The 20391-nt window shown below is 39.8% G+C and overlaps 2 protein-coding genes across 3 annotated transcripts in view; both read right to left on the bottom strand.

The window, feature by feature from the left end:
• The window catches only part of stat2 (signal transducer and activator of transcription 2), a 13416-nt gene extending 5567 nt beyond the window's left edge, over positions 1-7849 (bottom strand). Inside the window, exons 1-18 of the mRNA XM_050037898.1 lie at positions 7641-7849; positions 7208-7339; positions 6944-7088; positions 6326-6421; positions 5722-5814; positions 5552-5630; positions 5327-5406; positions 5078-5229; positions 4226-4384; positions 4041-4130; positions 2967-3026; positions 2823-2843; positions 2614-2707; positions 2296-2343; positions 2054-2137; positions 1806-1904; positions 1561-1696; positions 454-506 (exon numbers count right to left, since the gene is read on the bottom strand). Of these exons, the coding sequence (XP_049893855.1) occupies positions 454-506; positions 1561-1696; positions 1806-1904; positions 2054-2137; positions 2296-2343; positions 2614-2707; positions 2823-2843; positions 2967-3026; positions 4041-4130; positions 4226-4384; positions 5078-5229; positions 5327-5406; positions 5552-5630; positions 5722-5814; positions 6326-6421; positions 6944-7088; positions 7208-7338 (1620 nt within the window). The 5' untranslated portion in view covers position 7339; positions 7641-7849. The remainder of the gene's footprint in view (positions 1-453; positions 507-1560; positions 1697-1805; positions 1905-2053; positions 2138-2295; positions 2344-2613; positions 2708-2822; positions 2844-2966; positions 3027-4040; positions 4131-4225; positions 4385-5077; positions 5230-5326; positions 5407-5551; positions 5631-5721; positions 5815-6325; positions 6422-6943; positions 7089-7207; positions 7340-7640) is intronic.
• Positions 7850-12768: 4919 nt separating this feature from the next.
• On the bottom strand, positions 12769-17301 carry apof (apolipoprotein F). 2 transcript variants are annotated; one of them, XM_050038854.1, is made up of 2 exons: positions 17089-17301; positions 12769-16395 (listed from the first exon to the last, which is right to left on the bottom strand). In XM_050038854.1, exon 2 carries the CDS (start codon positions 16363-16365, stop codon positions 15043-15045), a length of 1323 nt encoding a protein of 440 aa, XP_049894811.1. In that variant the 5' UTR covers positions 16366-16395; positions 17089-17301; the 3' UTR covers positions 12769-15042. The 2 variants fall into 2 exon arrangements, with proteins under 2 accessions (XP_049894811.1, XP_049894809.1); XM_050038852.1 differs by having other exon boundaries at positions 12769-16398; positions 17089-17300.
• Between the last annotated feature and the right edge of the window lie 3090 nt (positions 17302-20391).

Raw genomic sequence — 20391 nt, forward strand, 5'->3', positions numbered from 1 at the left:
GCCTTTCGTTTCTGCTGGTGGTTGAAATCTGTAGGCTGCTCGCATAGCGTGCTGAATGATTTAAGCCTATTTTGCTCGCTCAAAACTATTTTTAGTCGCAAGTGCAGTGACGGACGGATCGCCACACTGCCGACATTTTACTCCGCGCGTCACGGCACGCTGTTTGATTGCGTTGTCAAAACACGCCGCTATTATTCGGCCTTGCTTTTAACTTATTCCACCGAATACCGAATGTATGTTTTTCATCATTACAGTAACAACAATTCATCTCTACAGGACACTCAATCAAGTAGCTCTCAACTTTTCACTTGCAACAAACCAAACTTCATGGTGACCACAGAGGGAAAAGTCAAGGGTTCACTGAAGTCAAGGTATTTCAAGTCAGGGGGTTGGGGTTAAGGATAATTCCTCCAGCCATGTTGAAAAATAATTTCTGGGAAATAAGATTCTTACCTTGCTAAATTTTGACCAGGTTACTTTGCAGGTGTCGTAGCTCTGCTGCTTTCCTGGTGGGATAGAAATAAATGATGCATTGTAAAACTCTTACCTACTTGCATAATCTACGATTAAAATGCATACAAGCCATGAAGTATGTTGAATTATAGTTTGCAATCTGTTACAGTGCACAAGTCCTGCTGGATGTCATCATAATTCCAATCCAACACCATCACTTTTCCACAAGAGACATACAACGGTAATGGGTATACATTAAACAGCTGTTGTGAGAGTGAAATCACACCTTTGAGCTTTTTAGCTCGACTCTAAAGTGTCTTCTTTCACATCTAGTGTTTCCTCTAAATGATACAATCTGAATAAAGGAATTCTTAAGTTTTTGGGAATCCTTTGTTTGATCACGAGAGAGGATGGGACCATTTACTACCTCCCCTAATCATAAGTGCCATATCGTAGGCAACTGAACTTGCTTGAGTTTCTAGAAGACGTTTCACCTCTCATCCAAGAGGCTTTTTTAGTTCTAATGGACTGGTGTGGAGTCGCAGGCTTTAAATCCTGTGTGGATGTGGATTCTTACAGAGTTGTTAAGGTCACACGTGAGTTGTTGATCCACCCGGCCATCATGTGTTTAGAATTAAGCGACTCTGCACCACACTGTTAGAACTGAAGAGGCCTCTTGGATGACAGGTGAAATGTCTTCAAGAAACTCAAGCAAGACCAGCTGCCTACGATACAGCACTTAGGATTACCATGACCTGGATGACTGAGAATCTTCACCAATACCTCCCCTAATGGTCAGGGTTGGGTACGGTCTGTGCAGTCAACTTGATTTATGAGAAACTGGACAAATAAAACAAAAAAACAAATAATTCCAAATGGCATCAAAAAAGGGCAAAATTACAATTCAGTTGAAAGTTGCACTATGTTTCTAGTATTTTTCCAGAAGTGCTGAGGTTTGAGTTATTTTTTTATCCTTAAATGTTAGGCTAAGGCGTTTCCTGATTATTCTGTTTGACTCACAGATAAATACATTTAGTCCTATTATGTAAAGACTTTTAAAAAAAGCAAAGACAAGCAACTGAAGCGAAACACAGAAACAGTATTTACCAAAGAGTCTGAGTGCAATCATTTCCAGCTGAGCCTCATTCAGACCACGTTTAGTGGCGGAGAGAAACTGCCAGCTCAACATCTCTCCAAATTGCGGCCAAGGGGCTGCAGGAGTGTTGGCAAAGAACATGACGTCCTGGAGAAACAGATGCACATACACACACAATTAGTTTCTAATATCTTCTGATAAAACAGCGTAATTGCAAAATGCTCCACGGTGTGTGTCAGTCATGGGGATCTGTCACCTTGGTGTCCAGACTGAGCATATTGAACCAGAGGACAGATGCGCAGGCGCTCTGCTGCTGGCTGGAGTTGGAAATGATGACCACTGGGATGGAGGAGGCCTAGGTTGGGTGCCAGGGATAAACAACTGTTATTCAGGTCATATTTTCATAATCAAGACAATAACAACAATCATATAAAGCTTAATTTTTATACAGAGCACATGAAGGTTAATGACATTTTTGTAAAGCCAGCTAAGAAATAATTCTACCTCCAACTCAACGGACACGCCTTTCAGCTCAAATACAGTGTTGAAGTAGATGATGTGCAGCTCCTCTGTGACACTGAAAGAAATCTGTTAACCCCACAACACACACACACACACACACACACACACACACACACACACACACACAGATCATTATTTGGTTGCTCACATCTTCTTGAATTATGACGTACTGAATTAAATTTTGGGTAAAGATTATATCTTCAGGATTGCCGAAGTCAACTCACATCACTGACTCCTTTGCCACCACCTCCAGACTTCTGCTCCCTCAGAGTCTGCACACAAAAGAACACAAAATAAGTCAAGCAACAACATTACCACCTGAAATTAAAGACTGACTATTGCTATTTGAATTTCTCGTCTTTTAATCGCCTCAGTTGAGCTGCTAGGGACTGCTTTATCGTTGTACTTGTCAACGAAGTATGTGACAGGATTTAACCTTCAGATGTTGCAGTTGTGCTGATGGCTTTATATCTTATTGTTGAGAAGGGTTTCCTCAGTTGTGATGTCATTTTTTCTTCTCTTTTTAAGTCATTATCACTCACAAGATGTCTGAAGTCGGCCACCATGCCTCCACTCTGGCTCTCTGCCATGTTTAAGGCCTTGGTGTTGGTCCCCAGGATATTAAAACGTCGGTATCTACAAACATACCAGGTTTAGTAAAAACAAAGTCACATCATGGCAAAAGGTATAAAAGTTATGCTATAATTACTACTTCATGTGAAAGCTTAAGTTCTATAAATCAACTACTCACCCTTTGATCTGAGGAGCCTCCCTAATTTCGAGGGGGAGGAAAAACAGACCACAAAACATCATCATTTATTGTCTGAAGTCAAGAAGGCTACCAGTTTGCGGTGAGTGTAGTAAAAGTAACTCATACTAAAAGGAGGGCTCTTACCTGTCCATGGAAACATTCACTTTCAAGGAGTGGTTCAGCTCAGGGAACTTCACAAGAAGCCTGAAAATACCAAGTTGAGTGTGAGATTTTAGAACTTTGAAAATATGAGACTGTTTTCTACTGACATGTTTTAAATCATAACAGTTTAATGACTTAAATTACACTGCATGAGTTGTGTGAGAGCTTGTAAATGGATGTTTTGCTTTTGTTTAACACCATCCCTGTTTACTTTAATTCATGAGGAATGTTTGGATTCTCGGTTAATTATGGAAGCATGTGAGAAAAAGTTTTCCTCATGAATTCAAGGTAACACACGGTGAGTAACTGTAATACAAATGTTTTTTTTGCTGGTTGAAATATTCCTTTAAGTGAGGGTGCAAAGTCCACACTAAACAATACATTAAAACTAGTTAGTTTGATCGGAAAGCTGTGTCGATGTTTGGTTCCACCACGGAGACGTCAACTTCTTAGCAACTGTGATGTAAAGACCACACTAACCATTACATTTTCATTTCCACATGGCCAATCAGGGAAAAGCCCTACTCTCTCCAACAGCTATAAATATCTGACATTAATCACCAAAGAACAACAAAAAGGTACGTAAATGACAACAAAGCATTATGATCAGTTATTAACTGTACAACCTTAACCTACAGCTAATGCAGAACAACAACAGTGACATCAAGTGGTGAAACTGTCAATTACAACATAGAGTCATACAGCAGTATCTTTTAATCGAGCAGGTGAAATTGTAAAGTTATTACTTATTATCCTCAGATAAGTTCAGAACTGCTGTAATGTTTATGTGGTGAACTACAATCCTCTACAGCCCAAGATAAATGAGTTCAGGTGGGTTAAGCTTTACAACAACCCTGTGTTTTGGTCTGTTTGTGTCAGTGATCCAACATGCACAACTATCACTCTAATGCTGATGACCACATCACAATGAATGAGTTGATCAGTGTGTAACCAGAAAAAAAGACTGTACATATAGATTATGTCACAAACATGTACTAAAACTGAATTCAGATAAATACACAGCATTGCAGTGATTGCCTTGAGTGGCACACTGACCTGGTCTTGACAGAGAACTGTACGTTTGTGCGGAGCACCAGTGGTCCTTTCCCCTGAGGCATGGCTGGCTGAGACTCAACCACAAAGGAACTTCAAGAAAAGGTAAAACAAAAATGTCAGGAAATTTTACAAGGAAACCATGAGAGACCAAGGGGGTGTAAGACAGTGTGTCCAGGAAGACAGACCTCTTGAGTAAGTCTTTTAGAAGAGTATCTGCTCTCTTCTGCAGCACAGGTTTTTGGGCCTTCACAGGGTCGTTGTCATAGGACACTTTTCCTACCAGCTCGTCCATCTTACCAAGAAACTCCCGCACCTGGAACAGACACTCTGCCACACAGGTGAACCTGCAGAACAAGAGCAAAAGAGCAAACATGATTATGTTCAGTCTTATAAAAGGGGAAAAATTTCAACCTTGCGGGTGTTTGCCTTTGCCAATGAGTCAAGTTGCAGTTTACATCCGTGTCTTTGCAGACCCATGTGTAGCCACTACAGTAGACATGAATGCTTCAAATATGGAGCTTGTTGCAAAGAAGCTACAAATTCTAGAAAGTCGATGCTTCACACACATCTCTCCCCTGGCAGCACAGATCTATACAATCAGCACGATTTGAAGGTGGGCATCCAAGACTAGAGTGACCAATTCAGTAACTGATTGAATGTCTCGCCTTTTGTTCCTGAGTGGTGGCCAGAAAAGTGTTTTTGCAGAACACTTCACAGTGAAGCTGACCTTCAACTTTTTGGATATAAAATGTAAGTGGAAATTTGGCCTAAATTTGAGGGAATTCTCTCAAGATGTTCCTGTCCTGAGATAACATTAAAATAACAGAAAAAAAACAAACAGAAAAATCCAACAAAAAAAGACCATGGATGTGAGACAGTAATAGTGGTGGTGATTCCGGGAAAGTCTCAAATTCCAGCTATAAAACAGCAGTCTGTTCTCCAGCCTCGCACTTAATTTCCAGAGGGATTATTGATCTAACTTTTACAGTAAATGCCAAAGATTAAAACTAATGCAGAGCAACTGGACATGAACATACCACTTCTCCAGTTGATCCAGACAAACATTGTCTGGAGCACCAATGCAGGATTTCTGCTGCCTCCTCTGCCACTCCACCAGCTCCTTATTCACCAGCGTGTTGATCAGGTCATCAGTTCTGTCCAGGAGCTTACTGAGGTCTGTCAGTGTGCTCTAAGAAGGGGATTGTATGAGACAAAAATAAATAATTAGGAAAATAATTTGACTCAGGAGATGAGGGTCTTACTTCAGAATACTGATAGCTTCATACCTTTCTACATTCATTCAGTCTGTTGACAAGTAGCTGAAGGACTTTCATCTGTTCTTTCTTCACAGCTTCATCTACCACAGCTGCATAAAAGTTTCCACAGTGGGGTCACAGTTTCCATATAAGACAGATCAAACACAAAGGAGAACATTTAGCTGTGATTCAGGCCATTTATTACTCATTCTGTCACAACATGCAAATATGACCAGATATTTTTAATTTGCTTGCCTTCCATCTTGTGGGTTTGGTATTTAAAGTCAAACTCATCTTGCTGTTCCTCCAGACATAGCATTGTATGTTCCATGCACTGTAGTCCAGAGAAAAAAATAATGGATGAACTGCAACATCTTTCATCTATGAGGCACAACATAATATCATAAAGCAAAATTAATCTGCACCTGCACTTCATTCCTGAGGCCAGCCATTTTACGCTCAAGGTCCTGCTGGCTGCTTGTCTCCATGGCTTCCTGCTCTACATGCAAAAACTGGACCTGAGATAAAGCAAATGAGAGGGAGGAGCAGGTTTAGAGATTAAGAGTCATTCACATGTGATGCTGTTGTTGCAGTGCCAAGAATAATTGAGAGTCAAATTGGCTGCTGCTTTCTAGCCCACACACTGAGTCTGGTAGTTTGTCTTCAGTACATGTGGAGCTTTCTAAATAACTGCAAATACATTTTTCAGAAGAGTTTAAACCCGCAAAACATATAATGGAAATTCACAATGTACACTTTGAACATATCCTTTGTAAACTTGGCTTTAAATATTTAAGAGTTTTGATTTGAGTCAGAGTACTGCAGACAAGCAGCACATGCACTTTTGGGGGATGACCATTGAGTCATACAAAAAAAAATAAAATAAAATACCCAGTGACAACTTCCATTTTCAAGAGCAGTATGTGTGTAACTATTTATATACCCAAGCTGTTTTCATGAAATGTTTTATGTGCAGCAGGGTGTTTCCTTTCCATTACGTGCGATAAGTTTATGAAATGTTGCCCCAACCTGTTCAGCCAGATCAGCACTCTGCAGGATTTCCCTCTCTTTCTCTAAAAACCACAGGATTGTGTTTGCCAAGGCACATGGTTCCTCCAGGTAGCTCTGTCAGTGGGGAGAGATCAGATGGAAAACCGAGTCAGAGTTAAATACTTAAAATTATTATCACAGGTAGGACAACAGGAGCCAAAAAAAATAAAAAATAAAAATGTTGACTTGAAAAAAGTTCTCTAAAGACACAAAATGTCTTTTCTGATTATTTACACCCTGATGAAGACTCTAGTCGAAACACGCTGGTTTATCCATGTATGAATAAAGAATTTTTAACTACAGTCAGAGTGCCTCAGATGCGTTTTTGGATTGCCTGCCTGTACCATGGACCTACACTAAGTGAGCTGGCCAGTCGTTGAATGCTGACTGTACTTACAATAAGGAATAGGATGAAACTCAAAATCTTTTCCTTGACTCAAGCAACATGCAAACATGCATTCAACAACCACACTAATAAGTGTAAAGAGCTGATGGGAACTATTGTGGTCTTCATATTTACTGTAAATATTTCCTGTTTAATATAAAAATGTCACCCAATGGTGCTTTTATTTTTCCACATATCCCCTCCGCACAAACCTGAAAGTTCTGTTTATAGCGCCTGATGTTGTGCTGCAGTAAGAATGACTCCTCCTGGACGAAGCGGCTGTGTTGGATGTCCAGATTTTCCAGCAGGACCTGGAACAACACCTTAGCGAAGTCATAGTCCCGTGCTGCTCGTTGCCTGAAGGACACAAACCAAGTCTCAGCTTGCAGAGTATTTCACAAACAGGGTAATTAACTCCAATATTTGAATGATATTGTGTGGGTTAAATGATATCAGGTGTAAAACAGATGCCCTACCACTCCTGCTTCTCTATCCAGGCTGCCAGGTAATGCCTTACATCCATGGGCAGAGCATCCCTGTCATAGAGCTCATGTAGCTGCTGTGTGTAGGCAGCAGGAAGCTGCCTCAGTCTCTCCCACTGAGCCATTCTGAGGTCGATCAGGGAAACACCAGCATGCACACAAACAGCAAACCACATTAAATGCCTGTCACAGCGCCATTCCATTTAAATATGACGTGTTCATGAGTGTCTGTAATCAACAGTTCAAGAAGCAAAGTGCAGACTCTACAAAAGAAATGACCTGTGACTGCTAACTATATGTTATTGTATGACATGTAATAACTGCACATTGTGTCTTTTTAATAAGCCGTTAAAAGTTGAATTGGTTGTCTTGGACGAGTCAAACGCGCAGACAGGCCCGACACATTAGTAACAACACATTTACTCACCTTACTTTCCGCTGTCAGTCCGACTCTTTAATATCTTAGTAACGTTAACTAGCTAACGGCAATTTAAACCAGGCGCATAGCTAACATTAGCTCTTGTATTTCGCGTTACTAGCCAGCTGTGGCTGCTACTGGACGTTGGTAACACAAAACAACTTCGACAAGTATGCAGGCGTGTGAATGTTATTTCCTTTCTCTGTTTTTACTCAGTTATCTGTTTCATTGGATCTCTGCTCATCCCTCCCAAATGGTTCTTCCAGTGCCAACCGCAGGCGCCATTTTGGCTCAAACACAACTGTCGTTAAAGCACTGAAGAGCCGAAATGTCCGAGACAGGCCACACAGTTTCTTCAACAGAGCCGAGCTAACAGCTCATTGGTCGAGCCGGACAGAGGACAGCTGACACAGTTGGTGCAGCATCATGTCAGTCTGCAGTGAAGGGGAGGGGAGGACAAAATAGAAACTTAAGGCCCTGTCTGAAAATTTCCCGAGAAATGATGTTATGAAAGTGTTGAGGCGAGCACGTGACGTGACGCACTGCTTCCGAATAAGTGAAAAACCAAACAGGTGGTGAATCACTGATGGTCTGTTCAGAGTGAAACACTACTGTGTAGTAACATACATATCAATGAATCATATTCTATATTAAGGTTAATATTTGTATTCACAATTCAAAATAAAGGGGAAATAAAGTAAAAATATATATACATATATATTTGTATTTTTTCTTTTTTTCTTCTATCCCTGGTTTTGGTTATTTGTAAATTGTTTTTTATTTATTTTTTTATTCCTTGGTATTTTTTTATCTGTAGTATTACTTCTTTGTAATTTAATTCCCTACACCTTTTTTTTTATTTTTGTTTTGTTTTGTGTTTTTGTTTGTTTGTTTGTTTGTTTGTTTGTTTGTTTGTTTTAGATATGTTATATTTGGATGTTTGTTAATTGCTGATAAGGGTCCCTGTCTTTAATGTCCAATGTTAGGCAGGATGCTTTTACAAGCCCTCTTTTTTCCCATCCCATCTGTGCATTTTCTTGAATTACTGTATTTTTCTTTTCTTTTATCATATTCACAAATAAAAACCTTTTTTATTTTTAGTGTATATAGGCTACTCATTATTATTTGCCTCCACTGATACCTTATTTTTAATTAATTTATTTAGAGATATGTGTACAAATATTAACATTTTGTGAAACATGTTATTTCTTATTACTATTTTAATTTAATTTAATTTAATTCAATTCAATTCAATTCAATTCAATTCAATTAATTTTATTTTATTTTATTTTATTTTATTTTATTTTATTTTATTTATTTTATTATTATTATTATTATTATTTTTATTAACTTCTTACTGACACCTTTTTTTGTTTTCAAGTAAAAAGTACCCTAGGGGTGTTTTGTTTTGTTTTTTTTACCCTGCTTATACAACTGTCCATTTTTGGATATCACCACTATAACAGTAGTATTTAGTTTACCCATTCCTGCAGTTCCCACTCTCACCAGTAGATGTCATACTCGCCACATCGTTACAAAAATAAGTTGGGCTGATGATTTATTGGAGAATAATTAAATTCAGCCATGCAGGAACTTGTCATCATATTGGAATGTAGAGAGGGTTGTAAAGATTCTGGCGTCCATATTCTACACCCTCCTCGAAATCTATGGACGAGCCATGAATTATGTACAGTTTGCAAACCACAGCAATTCACATTTACTGAGCCTCACCATGCATAAATATCTTCTGTAAATTTGGTCCCTTGAGCTAAAGGGAGTTTTAAGATACTGACTACAAAATATAATAATTCGACCAAGTGAATGTTAGCTCCTTGTCAGGTTGTTAAAACCTTCACATTCTCGAAAATAATGCAGAAGATGTGACCTCAGAGTCCGACATGGCACCCACAAATTACCATTTGTTTTACTGTTTAGCACACCTGCTCAGCAGTGTCACATCCTGTCTTTGATAACATTATAACTAAACATTGTTTTACCAGTGTGGTGGACAGATGGGGACAAATAAAGAGGTTTAGAACTGAGGTTATCTTCCTCCTGGACAAACAGACATGTTATCTAACATTATTAAATAGATATTAAACTAGTGCAGCTCCTTTAATCAAATCATATCCTTTTCCATTAGGCTACCAGGAAGCAGGCTGTGTGTGTCCTGTGCTGGCCTTATCTGATGAAACAGCACCCAGCTTGCTCCTTATCTCTTTCCACTACATTTAGATAGCTGATGGGATATATTATACTGTAGGCTATATCATGGGTAACTCTGGGTTCATCAAGCTCACCAGTGTACTGAAAAATGAAGACCTGTAGAGTTAGATTGAGAAGTGCAGATTTAGCTGTTTGGTAAATATGTGTAAAGAGAGCAAAGTTCACAGGACAGCGCTCAGAAGCAGAGAGATCATTCACGTCTGTTTATGATCATCACCTTATTAACTAACATGATAACATAAGGAATATAGTAGGCAATCCATTCATATGAGATAATCTTGTTCAGGGTGCTGCTTCCTGTACAAATTGGGCAAGAAGAAGGCAACACTCTGGACTCTGGTCCGTCGCAGGGCCAACACCCACCCACACACACACTCACACACACAGAAAGAGAGAGACTAACACACTGAGTTACTTAACTTGCCTGTCTTTGGACTGTGACAGGAAAAACCACACAGAAACAGAGTTGTCGGCCAGTTGGGATCAAATAGGCCTCAAATAGTCATTCACATACAGCAGAAACTTTTCACTGCAGACAATGGGTATGTTCACATTCACATTAAATTCCACTTATATCCCAAATTGCCAGATATCAGACAGAACTGTCAGCTTGTTACGCTCCAGAATCAGCCAAAGAAAAGCCCTTCAATAAAATGTCGGCATTGTACATTTCTGCAAACCACAGATATGTTACATTTGTACATTTCACACTTATCAACGTTTCTTAAGTGACATAGTCCAGATTACATGTATACAAGCTGAGTTTCTCATTAGAAGGAGGAGGGGCTGGCGGATGGCGTGATACCTAGGAGAGACAGCTACCAAGAAGCAGACCACTGTTTGAGACCCACAAACAACAAAAACAAGTATTTTCAAAGAAACAGCAGGACCTTTCCAGCTGTGTTTGTGGTAACTAAACCAGGTAATTTTTAACCTCACTTTGGGACATTTCCAGCAGTGTTTGGTAACAAAACCAGACATTTTTTTATCTTGACTTCAGAACATTTTCAGCTGTGTTTATGGTGACAAAACTGGGTATTTTTAGATGATTTGTTGGGACATTTACAGCCACGTTTGTAGCAACAAAACCAGGTATTTTTTTAATAAGATATTGGTACATTTTCATTTGTGTTTGTAGTGACAAAACCAGGTATTTTTTAATAAGATATCAGTACATTTTCATTTATGTTTGTGGTGAAAAAACTGCATATTTTTAATAAGATGTCTGGACCTTTCCAACCATATTTGTGGTGACAAAACTGGGTATTTTTTAACGAGATATCGAGACGTTTCCAGTCGTGTTTGCAGCGACAAAGCCCGGTATTTTAAGCTAAAGCATGATCTTTTCATGTTTCAACATATCCTCTACAAATAGAATTAGCAAACTTATCATACGAAATGTACAAATACAGCATATCTATTGTTTGCAGTAACGCACAATGCCAACATTTACTCTGGTGGTTGTGTTGTAAAACTTGAATAATGATTAAATTATATAATAATTTTGTGACAGTCTAAAAGTAATAGAGCAGGGGTGTCAAACACATTGTAGTTCAGAGGCCACATAGAGCCCAATTTGATCTCAAGTGGGCCGGACCACTAATACCACTGCATGATAACCTACAAATATCAACCCCTTTAAATTCTGAAATGTGCAGATTCAATTATACGTCTTAGTTTTCCACATTCAGTCAGTCTACTACTCACTGTCTTTACATGTGACATTTTTTTTCATAATTTAAAAGTGGAAGCTATTAAAGAAGCAGGTTAAGTCATCCCCTGCCTTTCAATCTGAAGTTTTGTCAGTGCCTCAGCAGCAGCGTTCCACTAATGAATCTTTAGTACTGAACACACAGGCAGTCAAAGGGAAAGCCAACACCATGATACACGACCCCTCACAGCCACTCCACAGTTCATTTCAACTCCTCCCATCTGGCCGCCGTTACAAGGTATCATTAGCAAGGACAAACATAGTAAAGAATTCATTCATTCCAACTGCAATCAACATTATCAATAAATCGTAAGGGTTTGACTCACCTATGGCAAGTGTTCTTAGTTTTCTGTGTGTTACTTTAAACTACACTGTTATGTCTTTGATGTCTTTTTATCTATTTTTTAACCTGTGTCTTATTTATTATGTGAGCCATGTCAAAGACGAATTTCCACTGCTTTGCAATGGACAATAAAGTTTTTTCGATTCTGATTCTGATTCTGATTCTTAAGCTGCTGGTTGACAATATTTTGCATAATGTTCAATATCTTTATCTTTGCCTTATCTGCTCACTGTTGAAATTTCTCCTTAAACCTCCCAGCCTTCACATGTTCATCAAGATTAGAAGTGCAAAGTCATCTAGAGGGCCAGATTGGACCCTTTGGTGGGCCAGGTCTGGCCCGCAGGCCGTATGTTTGACACCCCTGTAAAAGAGCATAACCCACAGTTATTCCTGTGGTTCACCTTTAATTATTTGCCCTTTGTAGCACACAAAATGTTCGGAGATACTCTTGACCATGAGCTCTTATCATGAAGAAGTGTTCCTGACTGATGTGTTGTTTTACATATAAGGAAACACTGTGTGTATTTTTTTCTGTTTGGAGAGGAGGTTGAGGAGCAGGGGTGCAGAGGCAGATACTGTTTTTACATTCACTTATGTCTGCAGGAGGCTGTTTTACTTTCTATCTACAGCACATTGTGTAAAATCAGCTTGCAGGCATGGGGCCAATTTGCTTTGAAAGGTCAGATACTCTATTCACCCCTAACCTATTCACCTTCAACCTATCTGTAGCAAAGTATAGTATTATACGTTCAAAAATATTTTCATGTGCACACTTTTCAGTTGCCGACTGTTTCATTTACCATAAAACTGTTTAACTACAATACGAATGTGTGCAAAACTACCACACGGAGAGTCACTGTATGCACACTTACTGATTTAATATACAATTTACTGACATTTAAAGAAAAAACATAACACACGAAACAACAAAATTGAGTTCTGTCCCTGCAATTAACACAAGAGGTGGGAATGTGACTCTGACCTGACAAAACATTTTCATCAAAGGGAAAAAAAAAAACACACCAGAAAAGTGATTAAGGACAGTGACAGGAAGAAAATACACTGTACGGAGAGCAACGTGAAAGTCGTGAGGGATTGAAGTTTTCATTTCCTGAGACCAGTTCTTCAAAAGTTGCTGATGATACATTGTTCAACTGTTTTACAGTTTTTCTCAATCGCTTCGGTGCATTTCTCTCATCACTATTAACATTTGCACAAGAGTTAGTGCATTTCTCAAAACAATTAGTGCAAACTGCAAAACCTAGTTGATAACCTGCAAAACTGTGTCACTTGCTCAAAATGGATAGTTCATTCCTCAAAAGCAAGTATTCATGTCAGTGAAAGTGTCAGTGTCATCAAAATGAAAAGTCCTGACACCATTGTTTATGAACAGGAGAATCAAATGGCTTTGTCATGTTTTCATTATGACAGTTTACTCTGTAAGTGTTTTCCAATGCAAAAAAGTCAGATCTTTGTGACACTACCTGAAAATACTCAAGACAGCACTATACACTATTTGCACAGCCATTTGAAAACTATAGTAAAGTTACACATTACTGTATTTAGTGAGGTAACTGAGCATACAAGACACTGAATACGTATGTTTCACATTTTTACTGCAATTCTAATTTGTTCACAGCATTGTGCAAGAGAAAAATACACACTTACTTATTACTTACGTATGACACAATGACAGTAGTGCAGATTGTTTAGTGCTGAATTACTGCCCAATATACACACCTGTTCTCCCGACAAAATGTTTGAATAATTGAATTTACAGTGGTTCTCCCAACATTTGGCTGCACCCTTCGACCAGACTCAGCCATTGTGAGGCCGTGATTGACAACATGGTCCACAATTGTAGCCCTAATTTCATCAGGAGTCTGCCCATATACTTGGCCTCTTCTCCCTCTTCCCCTGTTTTGTCCCCTTCCCCTTCCTCCCCGCATCCGCACCCCTCTTCCACGACGTTGACCTTCCATTTCTGTGTCACAGTATTGTATAAATGGTATACACTATGTCCTGCTCGGTTCATATATGTTTGCCAAGTGAAGGTTCGTGGGATTCAGCTTTGAGTGACTGTGGAGAAGTGGCTTATCACTGGTTACAACTAATGCTTCACACACTCCTCCTCATCAGTGAAAGCTAAGGTTCACCTGGGAGAAATTGTTCAATTTAGGAGACATTTTCAGAAAAAAAAATGATAAAGAAATGTATAAAATTTGCTTGACAGATTTTGACAATAAGCTCAACATTTTTGTATGTAATGACTCAAGCAATGAAATGAGGACTATTAGTTTTATAGGGAATGACTATTCAGCATCCATAAGTATAGTTCATTTTGACTGACATGACATAAGCAAATGATAATGTTATAAAACAGCAGAGAATTGTATGAAAGCAATTGATGCATGTCCAAAAGCATTTGCAATTTGTTGGAAGGAATGAGAAACTGCTATTATGATGTGCACAAACGACTAAATGTTGTGGAGGTTGAACTAACAGTTTTGAGAATTTTAATTCTGATCAGAGAAATGCACTAAAGCAACTGAGAAAAACTGTAACCAGTATACACAAAAAGAGCTGTTTTTCTACAAGCAAAAAGGTCCAAAGCTTACTTTGAGATCTTAGATAGAGATAGATAGATAGATAGATAGATAGATAGATAGATAGATAGAGATAGATAGATAGATAGATAGATAGATAGATAGATAGATAGATAGATAGATAGATAGATAGTTTACAGTTATTATTATTAGTTATACATTTTAGAAAGATAAACTGATTCACATAATTTACAGACTAATTAAAAAATAACAAATCATCTTCATTAAAGAATAATTATTGTGTCAAACTGTGTAAAGTGAAGTCTGTGTGCGCACTCACACAAACAATAAAAGCTTTTTCCCCTTTCAAAACATGATTCTGATAATCTGAGTAATACAAAAATGTGTCATCTTGTTTTTCCCAAATAATCTAGATTATATAAAGTCTGGTAAACCAGTATGTTACTCTTCAACCATGTCAGTTAACAAACATTGATCTTGTGTCATTGTTTAAAAAATAAAAGTATAAACTAATCTTAACATTTATTGCTAAAGCTTCAAAGGTTGCTTTATTGATCCTTCAGTCTACTGGATGGTGATGACGCCCTCCTCCCAGCTGAACTGGTTCACCAGCACATCGTCTTCCTCCTTCATGGAGTTGAGCAGATACTTGACACCGGCTTTCACGCCAGTCTTCACCCCTGCACCCAGGGCGTAGCCTGCCACCCCAGCAGTCCCCCCGGTGGCGACCATGAGAGCATCCGTGCCGAGGTCAACCGCGCTGAGGATGGCTCTCTCCTTGGCTGTTTCCGAGCAGTTGACTGAGGCGTAGTACACAGCTGTGCCGAGGTTATACAGGGTGCTGACTGCAGGGATCCACTCCACCACATTGTACACGCGCTCCTCGCTTTTGTTGATGCAGGTCCTCTGGGGGCTTCGCTTCATCCGCTGACCTGAAGCAGCTGGGGTGAAACTGTCCTCCTCTGCACAACACTGACGGATCCAGCATTCAGACAGTGTGGATTCAGAGGGCAGGACACGACTGCCTTTTTTCAGCACTGCCTGGTACTTCCCAGGTTTGAGCAGTCCACTGCTGGTCACACCAGCACACAGAGCTCCCAGTCTCTCACAGGCGCTTACAGCCTCCTCGAGATCACCTCTGGCTCCCTCCACAGCTGTTCCTGCCAGCGTGGTCCCACTCACCCTGCTCCAACCCTCACAGTGCCCTTCCTGCTTGGGGGAACCTTCTCCCACCATGGCCAGCTGCTGGATGTTAAACATCACAGCCTCTATTTGGCGCCCTGCTTGATCCCTCCCTGAAGGTGATGCTGCTGATGCAGGTGTAGGTGGGGACTTGTTCATCCTCCTCTCTATCAGACCCTCCACCTCCATCAGGAGCTCCTCCGTATCCGCCACTCCCAGCAGGTCGTACAGCTTGAGCACCAGGGTCTGTGCCTCCTGTGGGCAGCCCACCACCACCAACACGGGCACTAAAGAGAGACCCAGCAGCTCCTGGGGGAACATGGAGGATGACGGGTCGTCCAGAGTGCTGGCAGCCAGCAGCTCCTCACAGCTGACGTTCCCCTGAATGTGAAGATGATCATGAATCTGCCCTGGAAACTTCGCCCTGAGACCTGATATTATATTTTTGGCAGATCGATTTCTCTCATCTTCCTGTGCAACCACTGATGCAGGATCAGGCTTTTCTGCAGACGGGATGCCGAGCTGGAGTTGGGATCCGAGGAGAGACTGTGGATCCTGTTTGGCTGTCTCCTCTCCCTCTTCATTGAAGTCAGCTCCTGGAAGCAGAGTGTTTCTCAGCGCCAGAGGAGGTGGCGCCCTGCACAGAGCCTGTTCATTCAGCAGGAGCTGGATCACAATCAGCCACTTCAGCTTGGAGGACATCATTCCACTCTTGTTAGAGCCTTTTTACCAAAGCTACTACATTAAACACAGGGAGGGAAAGAAGAAGAAAAGCAACACATGAGAAATGAGTCTTTTTAATGTGCATACTGTTAATGCTGCAGGCGGATTTGTTTATCTTTAGCTCTCACACAGCGATTTGGCTAGAGACAGTTTTGTGGCTGCACCTGTTTCACTGCAGAAAAAAATTAAAATGACTCATTGCTCTTATCTTGCAATGTTTCTAGTGTTGCAATTAGTCATTGGTCTGTATTTTCTGATTTCAGAATTTTGATCCAGTCTGCCTACAAAAGAAAAAACCAATGCTGAGTAAAATAAGCTTATAACATGAGAAGATATTTTACGAATCTTGAACAGGAACATAATGAAAAGCAGAGTTTGACCCTCTGTGACCTTAGTACTGAGTGAAATTATTACAGTGTCAAGATTTTCACATCAGAGGAATGCAGCTGTCAAATATTTCAGTAGAAAAACACTGGTTCACATTACAAACATACACACACAAAAAAATCTAGATTTTAAAAATGTTTAGAAATGTTTCTAGCAATGCAAGAAAGAGCAACACATCCCAACACGGAGCCTCCACACTGAGCTTTTCCTCTTTTTCCTGCACTGACTACAACTAAAAATAGAAACATTGTTCCACCCACAACTTCCTAATTTCATTGCATCTTCTGATCCTGTTGCAGCTATGTGTCCAGCACCTACCTTAGCAACAATCGGATGTGGAGTCCAGAGTGTAGCAGTGCGACCAAAATGGCTTCAGCGTGTAGGATGCTTTTTGTTTTCCTTGTTTCTCTTTTTTTATCCTGAAAACATGCATAGCAATCTTCTTTCTCTTTGCCTCCAATGAGAATCTCCTTCTTTACACATGACATCCCACAGCCCTCCCTCTGTCTCATCTGTCTTTCAGCTCCCTCTTCTCTTTGGCCTCATTGCTCAACAGGGAGATCGGGGCTTGAATATTGATTCACGTGGGGAAAGTCCATGTGTTCTAAAGCAGTTTTGTTTGTCTGCCCTGCTATCCTCTCATCCCTCCCCCGTCCCTCTGCTCCCTCTCTCTCTCAGTCGGCAGGTTTTTGTTTCTGACCCAAATACTTGAAAGAAATCTCCCCTCATGCCGTGAGCAAGTTTATCTCTTACACAGTCAAGACACAAGAGGAAAACAGGGGGCTATCTGAGGTAAAGACTGAACTCAGGCACAAAAATAGAACTTGAGTTACAGAAAAAATTGCACTTCATAATGGATTTATCTTTGTTACTGCCAACCTGCCCAATATGCATGCATTTTATTTATTTATTTTTTTACATCTAAAAACATCACTTCCTTTTACTAACTTCCTTTAGAAAAGGCCTTCTTTTATTCTCTGAAGCCTCATTCACTCACACTATAGAAACTGTTGGTAAAAGTCCATCTCTCTGGCAATCAGAGCACCCACAATAACATGACTCTGCCCTGGAGCAGGCCATTGCTGTCCCATGAAAACCATGTTTGAACACAAAAAGGACAGAAAAAATAAAGTTTGCATAAACTATAACAAAACACAGCCCTTTTCCAAATTTGTGACCGTGCATGTTTCAGAAAATTCAACTTTTTTAAAAAAGTAACTCAAGAAGTAAGAAAAGTTTATATATTGAAACATTTTATCTTCCAGTTTATTGGGAAAAAAACCATTGCAAACAAAATTGGAGATGCAGGGTTTTCACTGGATAGCAGGGATACATCGGTGTCAGTTTGAAATGTGACCATAGACTCCCTACGATGATGGATTTAAAATCCAGACCAAACCATTTAACACTCAAGAGAATGCAGAAGTTGAAGTGTTTTATTAAAAAAAATTGTGCAACAGTGTGCAACAGTGTATTTTTTACACCCCCTCCCTTTCACGCCCTTTCTACTTTCTCTATCTCTACACACACAACTCTGTAATTGTGGCATAAGGCATTCCCAGGCCCCCCTAAAAAACTCAACTATCACAACCAAATACCTAACCCCAACCCTTACACTAACCTGAACCTTAAAGGTGCTCCTGATAACATCAGTCTCTAGATGTCGCACTCCCCCCTTTCACCTTCCTTTAACATCACCACACTAATGTTACTCAGAGTGGTTGCCAGTTTGTTGCACAACACAACCTGCGTATTTCATGGTTGAGTGGAGAGACTCAGTCATGACAAGTGCTGAGTCTTTCAGAGTAATAAATTCAGTTTACAGCATGTAGAAGCTTAGAGTTACTTCGTGCGGTCGTGTTTCAAGAATCATGTAACATAATCTAATGTTACGGTAACTTTATGGCTAGTTGGCTCTAGGATGACAGGCATAACATGACAATATTCTGTTACGGGTCATGTAAACAGTGTATTCTGTTTGAATATTTATGACTTTTACATATAATATATAATCATTTTTCTCATTGTATCATTTTCTGATTAAGACGTGGGATGTGCTGATGTTATCTTTGGTTTTGGGATCATTCTTTGGACATGTGTACAGCACATTCAGATCATGTGTCTCAGCTGGGTTTTTAGCGCAGTTTGCAACACATGGCCTCTTGCTCATCTAAGGTCAGCTGTCTGCGCCCTCATGGATGCGTTACACACCAACCAACTCGCCAACAGTTTGCAAGGCTGGTGTAGAGACGCATGTCCATAAGAAAAGCCCACATATCTGTTCAGAGGGAGAAATACACCTTCTTTTAAACATTATGAAAGACTTGAATAGTTGGACAGTTGGACAGTTCTTTTGGATATGTGCAAATAACGCAACAGCAACCTTTTCAAGCAGGTGGTTGAAGCAGGGCTGCTGCTAAGGGCACGCGCAACACACACTGTGCCAGCAGCTGACCTGGCTCAAAGGAATGAGAGAGGGAGGCTGTGCTGACACGGTCAAACAAGTCCACCAACACTGGAAAACTTTTGTCAGAGCACGTTAATTGGAGTAAGCAGAGCTGCATGAGAATGGCAGTATTGGTGGAATATTCATTTTTCACTGGACATGTAAATAACTCAGTAGAAATATTGTTTTTTGGAATAAGGGCAAAAAACAGAATAATTTGTGCATGTAAACATAACCACTGGGAGAAAGGGACAGCTCTCCTCCAATAGAGGCCAAAGGAAATATCAGTGGATGTAACAGTCCTTGTTTTCCAAAAATGTCCTCACTCTCCAGGCCTAAAACTCAAATTGGTTCTCACAAAGCCAGACGTACATGTACACTCCCTCCCTCTCTCTTTCTCTCTTCGCGCAATAAAATGTCTTTATTCTGAGAGAGCACTCCAGAGCTTTCTCCCCTCCTTTTTAAAAACAAAAGGCTCATTCAAGAACAAATGGTCCTCTGTGGACAAAAAGAAACATTGTGGCACAAAAAGAGTTAACTTAGTCAAACTTATCACCTATGAGTGTTTACCCCCTGCATTATCAGGGTGCTTTCAAAACTGTGGCTCATGAAGGTGACCCTCACAAACCTCCACATAGTGCTGTAGTTTGAGTTGAGTGAGATATGTATAACCATTGATATGTACCGTATATATGAATACAAAGTTTCAGGAGAGCGTCTTAAAATGATTTATGCAGTCATATCACCCATAAATCATCATATCAACCTGTGTACTGTATAAATTCCAAGTGAGTACTCGATAAGCTTGTCCTGCTGTCATCCTAGTATATGTTTTTAAGGATAAGATAAGGCAAGTTTAGTTGTGTAGTGCCTCTCAACAATAAAACACTTCAAACAGCTTTACGTAAGACATAAAAAGCATTAAGACAAGATATAAAAGATACAAGATAAAAGAGTGAAATTAAATACAGGATAAAAATAAGCCAAAGTTGAATGAAACAGATAAAAGAGGAGACTTGAAGATACAGTTCAACTAAATATTATCATAATTCAATATTGGCACAAGAAACATGAGAAATGAATAAATAAACAAATAAATAAAAGATAGACATGGGACATGTCCAGGACATTGACTATTTTTCCCCTAGTAATCTCACATTATCATAATTTGAATG

The sequence above is a fragment of the Epinephelus moara genome, chromosome 24, assembly GCF_006386435.1.
Source record: "Epinephelus moara isolate mb chromosome 24, YSFRI_EMoa_1.0, whole genome shotgun sequence".
NCBI lineage: Eukaryota > Metazoa > Chordata > Actinopteri > Perciformes > Serranidae > Epinephelus > Epinephelus moara.

Coding starts and splice junctions, on each gene's coding strand:
- apof (XM_050038854.1), bottom strand. CDS start 16,365: ATGATGTCCTCCAAGCTGAAGTGGCTGATTGTGATCCAGCTCCTGCTG.